This window comes from Oncorhynchus masou, chromosome 31, assembly GCF_036934945.1.
Source record: "Oncorhynchus masou masou isolate Uvic2021 chromosome 31, UVic_Omas_1.1, whole genome shotgun sequence".
NCBI lineage: Eukaryota > Metazoa > Chordata > Actinopteri > Salmoniformes > Salmonidae > Oncorhynchus > Oncorhynchus masou.
The window spans coordinates 33,384,720-33,392,821 of NC_088242.1; the positions used below are offsets into that span (position 1 = coordinate 33,384,720).

The following is an 8,102-nucleotide window of genomic DNA, read 5'->3' on the forward strand; positions in this document are numbered from 1 at the left end:
GCCCATGAGTGCAGTCTACTCAACCCAACACAGGGATAAATTACCACAATTTATAACCTCTCTCTCAAAAGTGGCACTGAGGTTTTCCTAATGAGGCCAGTGATTAATTCAGGAACACAACAGGAACTTCTGCCAGACACAGACACCACCTCTATTTACAGATAGTCGGTACCCAACCAGGGACATCGAGTTCAACCTTCACTGTCATGCAGGTCTTGTGTTTATCCATCAGTCAAGCATAAGAGACCCAATGGTACGTGTTATTGGCACAATAGAAATACAATAGGCTGTTTACGTATGCAGGTATCATTTACCCATTCAAACTGGGTTTAACCACCAAGAGAAAGAAAAAAATATATATGGTTAGGCCTAAACCTACCAAGTACAGGACAACAGCCTACCTGGCCTACCAGCTGTGTCCTTTTGAACAACGTCCAAGGTAAAAATAAATTCCATCCAAGGTGTCAGACTCTGGTGGCTTGTCATTGTTGATAGACAAAAAAAAAATGTTTCACCTCTTCCACACTAACTTTAAGATGTAAAAATACAGAAAGAGGACTTTAATCATCGACATGAATTGTTCACGAATTCCCATACGCCATAGATTAGGCTATAAATATTTCCCCCCTAGGCAGTTAAAAGCTTTTTCTTAAAAACAAGTTTTGAATTGTAAAGAATTTGAAAGGCAATGTGTAACAGTATAATTTTAAACCGCCCCTCGCCCATTCCCGGGCGCGAACCAGGGACGATCTGCACACATCAACAGTCACCCTCGAAGCGTCGTTACCCATCGCTCCACAAAAGCCGCGGCACTTGCAGAGCAAGGGGAACCACTACTTCAAGGTCTCAGAGCAAGTGACGTCACCGATTAAAACGCTGTTTAGCGCACACCGCTAACTAAGCTAGCCGTTTCACATCCGTTACAAATGCAAGTAATGTATATCTAGGGTTACACTATACACCTTTACTATTAAATCATATATATATCATGTGATATGCATATCTTTGCATGATTCATTCTTTATAAAACAAGAACAATATAGAAGTGCAAGCTTCCATTAGAATGTTTCACTGCACCTGTGCAATTTATCTCTGGAGATGGACACAGCTGCACCGGGGATTTTTATAGCCTAAAAATGAAGGTAAGGAGTGGTTGATGAAAGGTGTCCTCTCTATTAAGTACACCTGGGAGATTTCTAATGAGCTATGGATAGCCACAGGCTCCTGCATAATGATAGCGTATTCAAATAGACAGTAAATGTACTTAAACATTACAACATCTATTAACGAAGCAGTCTGCACGCAACACAGATTTGGAATTTAGCTTGAAACTGAGCAGTCAAACAGACCAAGAAATCGCGTGTGTGGCGTCCGATATGGAAGTCTTTGCCTCCGAAAGATGGAATGTGCACGGCACCTGAAATTCTTTCAGCAATTTCACTAATACAAAGCCCATTTCTCATTTTCTTACTGCTCTGCTGATGAATAGCTACGGTGCTATACAATCCTGGCATTTCGCAAATCTCGGGAAATAAGAGAAAATATGTCTCGTGCTCAGCAGTCGCCCTCTGTTGGGGAGAAGTGGTATTTTTCTGATAGAAACCAAATGATGTTGAATCCACTGGGTCTAGCTGCGTTTGCGATATTTGATTGATTTTGATATCCCACAGCTCTGAACACTGTTTGTTTCATTATCTTGATTTATGTCCAATTTCGACACAGATTATAACTAAGTCATGCAGTTTAGTGTGGGTCCCTTGCCACACGAAAACGCAGGGATTTAATACGGTTGGCCTGCTTGTGGAGCTCTACTTTTTTTGGCCAAGTTCAAAGTTCGCAGCGAAACAACAACAAACAAAGCAGACAGCAATGTACTAGCTAACTTAGTTTAGTAGTTTGTAAGTATCAATTGCTTCTACCTCTACTAATTTGACGAAATGACATCAGCGTTATCTAAACAAACGTTGTTGTTCACGACATTTAGTCTAGCTTTGACCCGGGTTTCATACTGCTCCGTTGCAAATGCTAACGTTAATTCAAGCATACCTGCGATTGCAAATTATTTCGGAACGAAAGGCAGATATGAGGAAGTAAACCCCTATCTCATTAATGACATCCTCTCTGTAAACAAATCCCTTTTAAAACCGGGATGTACCGATTGCAATGCTGTTCATGTGACCGCCATAATTCGGCATGGAACACGATATCCAACGACCAAAAATGTCAAAAGGATGCAACGGCTTTACGACCTTGTTCTAAACGAAGCAATGAACACCGATAAATGGCTGACTGAAATAAAAACCAAGTGGGAAATGTGGTACACTGAAGACATGGATGGTAAGCTTGTGGAAAAGGGGCGAGATGACCATAGGCATCTGGCTGTCAGGTTGGCAACATTCTTTCCATCTTTGATGTCAGAGGAAAACCTCAGGAGCCATCGTATCCGTTTCATCACTAGCTCCAAACACAGATGCGTGGACAGCATTGTCGCTTTCCAAGAAGGCCTACTCAACCTTTGGAAAGTAACAGGTAAGTTTGTAGAGTAAACCTAGTTTAGTCTTTTTCTTATTATCTGAATTATAAATAGGCCTGGGGGTATCACACTCAGTCACAAACACGGATCACCAGTGCTTTTTATTTTCTCCCGCTCCCAGAAAGACGTTAATGTAAAAGCGCGGTGAGCCTTTAGCGTATTCATCCTATCCTGCCACACTGATTCTAAATCTAATTTTATTGGTCACGTACACACATTTAGCAGACGTAATTTCGCATGCTTGTGATAAATAATCCACACAAAAAAACAAATACTTAAAAGGTTGCTTATGAGCTAGAAGCAGAGCTGCCATGTCTGTCGGCGCCATAAACTTGAGCTGTGTTCGAAAACTACCATTTGTGATGTACATTTAGTATGTAGTATGCTTATTGGTCATTTAAGTAATAATGCCCGAGAAGCTGGTGTTTGGTGGGTATATTGGCAAAGGTGTTGTTAAGCCCCTGTAAATGTTAGTCTAAAAGAAATGTGAGAATGTCTAGATGTTTTTAATAGTTACGTTTATAAATTGCCTGGCTGAGCTGATGAGGCAGATGGAACAGAGTAAATAGGCATTTTTGTCATAGCAGGTGGTAACTTGTGGAATAGACACTGTCTGGAATGCAGTTTTAACCAATCAGCATTCAGGATTATACCCAACCATTGTATAAAGTTAGTATGCCAAAAGCTCCTGGATGTCTTACTACAGTCGGCAAAATTCGAAGTATACAACAGTGGACACTTTCTGTGCTTTTAGGGTCCATAATGCAATTCTTCAGAAATTAGCGTGGCTTCACAACATTTTCAGATTTTAAGAAAATGGTGGAAAATATGCAGCCAAAGTCTGACGAGAGCAGATACAAATATAAGTACAACAAGTTCATAAGTTAAATTAGTTAACTAATTATGATAAAGGTTGAGCAATGTAATAATTTTTTAAAATTACTTTTCAAATAAGTTACGTTACAGGTGATGTTGGCTGACAATTTAGCCTTACGAACCGCATAGCATATCATTACAGCAGTTGCTTGTATTTACCGGTATGTTAGCTAGCTACCTAATGTTACTTGGCAACTAATAAATCGACAGTTTATTTACAGTTTATTAACTATATGCTATCTTAACTAACTACCCAACGTTTATTGAATTGATTATTCACGTCATGCTTAGCTAAGTGGTATCGTCGTTGTTCGTTCTCAATGGACATTGTTAATGAAGTCGTAAGATGTCTCGCTAGTAATTTGTTATGCTAACATGGTGGCAAGAAGTTGCATAGCAACAGCATCAACTTCCGGTAGACAGGCGGAGCGTAAGTACACTTAACTGAAAGGATGCCGTTAGTTTACAGTATACTAAAATTAACTTATACTACTTACTTAATGAGTATATACTACAAACTTTGTTAGTATGGTTATTCAAACACAGCTCTGCTCTCTTATTTGTACATAGGTTATGGGGAGGGCCGGTAGGGTAAGTAACTGATCTTGACACAGATCTTGGTAGTGGTGGTCAGCTAGTGAAGAGTTCCCTACGTAATTACATCACATAGCCAAGGCTAGTCATCTCCCTACTGAATTTGAAATGTGGGAAAGGCAAAACAGTTTAAATGGATAAGTAAAGGCAAATCGAGTTTGAGGACATTTTTCAAGTCCAGAAATCTAGAGAAAGATGGTGAATCGAACCCAGAACCAGCCAGAGGACTATCAGTGTCGGAGGAGAGGAGTGAGGGGCAAACTGTTCCTGATGGCGATGCCTTAGCTCGCAGCACTGCTAATCCTGCAGTGCATCCACTGACAAAGTGCTCGGAGCAGGTGCAATTTGGAGTTCAAGAACACACAAACGTATAACCTGCTGTAGCCTACATTGATTTATTTTATTTGAAGTTATATTCTGATATTATGATATTTGATCTACTGCTACATTGATGTCTTGAAAATTATATGAAATTGGGGTCTTGCAAGCCCCACAGCTGGGTATGTGTGCTCATGCATATGGCGGGTGTTCTACAGTGACGTCAAAAATGTTGCTGTACATTGTCTACAAAATTAGGCTATAAGAAATTCGGACTTGTAGAAGCCCCGCAGCTTTACTCGAGTATGTGGCCATAAAAATGCGTTGAATTAATCAGCACCTTGGAGAGTGCTGTCCATTTCACCAACATGTAACAGTAGCCTGCTATATGTTTGCTCTGTCTGCTGCGCTGCTACATTGTGTTTGAAACTTTTTCTCTCAATGGAATCCAGCACCTCAGAGCCCCTCACATAACTCCCCCTCTCTCACACTGTGTTCCGGGACCTATCGATTTACAAATGAAGCACTTCTGATCACCATTAGTACAGTCTGGTGGGGCCGAGATCAGCAACAATAATACACAATGTTTGGACTTATTGTATTCTCTTTTTGTCTTGTTACAGAAGTTGGACCCAGCCACGAAATTAATGATGAGTTGATGAGATTCTTTGACCAGTGCAAAAAATTTGTTGACGATGTGGAGAACAACAAAACTGCCCTCGAAGAGGTCCACCTCTTCAAGGCCTCAGCAGAGATGAAAATAGTGCAGATGAAGATGGCTGCCCAACTGCAAGTTCCATACAATCACATCACACCAGGTTTTTATTTTTTATTATACCTTTATTTCACCAGGTAGGCCAGTTGAGAACAAGTTCTCATTTACAACTGCGAACTGGCCAAGATAAAGCACCTTATACCACCCACCACTGCGACTTGTATGCTCTAGTCGGCTGGCCCTCGCTACATATTCGTCGCCAGACCCACTGGCTCCAGGTCATCTACAAATCCATGCTAGGTAAAGCTCCGCCTTATCTCAGTTCACTGGTCACGATGGCAACACCCATCCGTAGCACGCGCTCCAGCAGGTGTATCTCACTGATCATCCCTAAAGCCAACACCTCATTTGGCCGCCTTTCGTTCCAGTACTCTGCTGCCTGTGACTGGAACGAATTGCAAAAATCCCTGAAGTTGGAGACTTTTATCTCCCTCACTAACTTCAAACATGTGCTATCTGAGCAGCTAACCGATCGCTGCAGCTGTACATAGTCTATTGGTAAATAACCCACCCATTTTCACCTACCTCATCCCCACACTGTTTTTATTTATTTACTTTTCTGCTCTTTTGCACACCAGTATCTCTACCTGTACATGACCATCTGATCATTTATCACTCCAGTGCTAATCTGCAAAATTTTAATTATTTGCCTACCTCCTCATGCCTTTTGCACACAATGTATATAGACTCGCCTTTTTTGTACTGTGTTATTGACTTGTTAATTGTTTACTCCATGTGTAACTCTGTGTTGTCTGTTCACACTGCTAAGCTTTATCTTGGCCAGGTCGCAGTTGCAAATGAGAACTTGTTCTCAACTAGCCTACCTGGTTAAATAAAGGTTAAATAAAAAAATATATATTTAAAAAAAAAAGCAGTGCGACACAAACAACAACAGAGTTACACAAGGAATAAACAAACATACAGTCAATAACACAATAGAAAAAGTCTATAGTGTGTGCAAATGGCATAAGGAGGTAAGGCAGTAAATAGGCCAATAGTAGCGAAGAAATTATAATTGAGCAAATGAACACTGGGGTGATAGATGTGCAACTGGACTTGTTGCTTGGTTCCAAATCGTAGCCACTTTGTGTAGTTTAGGGAGTTCATAATGTTACGGTTGAAACTTTCCTCTTAGGTCAGTTGAATTCATTCAATAATTCTCCCCTCTTTCTCACCAGATCTGGTGGAGGCTGCATTCTTCCTGTGCTCATACGAGTTTGCCATCAAATCTTTGAACTCCCCCTGGTGCAACCTGTTTGATGAGACTGACGCCCAAGTATGTACACAGCGGGAAAGCTATTGCCTCTGCCTCATAAACAAGGAAGAACCCAGTTCAGTCGTACAGTTCAAACCGGTCTTTCACATTTTCATTAACACAATCACCTGGGCCTTTTCAGGTGCTGGAGTACAAAAATGACCTGAAACAGTACTGGAAGAGGGGCTATGGTCATGACATCAACCGCAAGTCCAGTTGCGCTCTTTTTCATGACCTGTTCAATCGCCTTGATAAGGCTGCTCATGAGCTCAGGTGAGTTGGTTGTAAAGTTATTCCACAGTCATTTTTACTACCATGATCGTATAATTTAAACACAAGTGCTTAAATAGGCCAATCATTGTTATCAAGCCACTCTCCTTGCTTGTTATTGAAAAACTATTGGGTCCCTGAGGGTATATCCATCACTTTCTCTCCCATTAATTGTTACATCTGTTTTAAAAATGGGCTCTCTACAATGGGGAAAGTCATTGAAGTAAACTGCTACATGGCAATTGATCATTTCTCCTTTGTTTTGCCCTCTGATGCATTTCACCTCACTTCCCTTAGTAGGTATAACATTGTAATAACATAGTAAGTATGGCTGGTTATCATCATGATTTTTGAATTGTGGATTACGTCTCCTTTTTTTTCTGTTCAGGTTTGGGCATGTATCTGAGGCTGTGACCATTCAGGTGGGCCATGCCGAGACCCTCCTGCCCCTGTTGGCCCTCATGGGCTTTTTCAGAGACAAGACGCCCCTGACCGCCGACAACTTTGACCTGCAACATGACCGCACCTTCCGCACCAGCCGCATCGTGCCGTATGCAGCCAACTTGGTCTTTGTGCTGTATGACTGCAGTGAAGGCCTCCGGCTGCAGTTCTTACTCAACGAGACACCTCTGAAATTCCCCGATATAAACCACCAGGCTCCTCTGTACAATACGGTCAGAAAGACCTACAGAGAGTTGCTGCACGGCTGCAATTTCGAGAAGGAGTGCGAGCCGTCCAGACCCAACAGAAACTGTGAGCTGTGAGCTTGGGGCATGTGAAGGTGGAGGGCTCTTTCTATACATGGGTTTGATGACTCCAACGTCTGTGTCATGCAAGAGAGGGTGTTTTAAAGGTTTTGTCTGAACCAGTTCCTTTTTTTCTGGTATCTTTTTAGAAGTAACAGGTTTCACAGAGCTTTTACTGGGCCCCCTTTTTTTTCCAGGTGTCACTTTAGCACAAGTTATCATGATGCTTGCTTTCTTTTCTAGGGTCATCCAGGGTCTTAATTGAATTCACTTTTTTTTAGAGGAGGGAGCTTTATATTTATGCTATTTCACGGTTTCATATTGATTTATATTATATTGCAGATTTCAGGTGCCTTTTTGTGTTTTCATACAGTATGCATTTTCCAAACGCAGAAAGAAACAATGAGTAGAATATAACGTCTGCCACTGGATAGATGCAGTGAGTTGGGTTTTCTTGCTGAGAAACTCTTTGAAATTGTTTGTTACCTTTTTTTTGCTCTGTAATGAGTCATTTTGTTTGGGCTGATTTTATATTTGCACTCATTTTCAGAAACATTTGCTCAAGTTTGCCTTTTTTAAATATGGACTCAAACATCATTGGACTGCATTGTGAACAAAATATACATTTTGAACAATAAGCTTTTAATTTGGGGTTACCTTAGCTTTATTTAATTATTTTCTACATTGTCATTTGATTTGTTTGTGAAATATTTCAGATTAAAGTAAATGCCTTGA

The 8,102-nt window shown here is 40.9% G+C and overlaps 1 protein-coding gene across 1 annotated transcript; it reads left to right on the forward strand.

Moving 5' to 3' along the window:
* Positions 1–1,609: 1,609 nt before the first annotated feature.
* Positions 1,610–8,102, forward strand: LOC135523834 (multiple inositol polyphosphate phosphatase 1-like). Its single transcript, XM_064950779.1, has 5 exons — positions 1,610–2,529; positions 4,945–5,139; positions 6,275–6,372; positions 6,494–6,624; positions 7,010–8,102. Exons 1-5 carry the CDS (start codon positions 1,938–1,940, stop codon positions 7,383–7,385), a joined length of 1,392 nt encoding a protein of 463 aa, XP_064806851.1. The 5' UTR covers positions 1,610–1,937; the 3' UTR covers positions 7,386–8,102.

Excerpts from the sequence above, each read along its gene's own strand:
- LOC135523834 (XM_064950779.1), top strand. The coding sequence starts at position 1,938 with ATGACATCAGCGTTATCTAAACAAACGTTGTTGTTCACGACATTTAGT. Across the intron at positions 2,530-4,944 it reads CAACCTTTGGAAAGTAACAG|AAGTTGGACCCAGCCACGAA; the intron begins GTAAGTTTGTAG and ends GTCTTGTTACAG. Across the intron at positions 5,140-6,274 it reads ATACAATCACATCACACCAG|ATCTGGTGGAGGCTGCATTC; the intron begins GTTTTTATTTTT and ends CTTTCTCACCAG.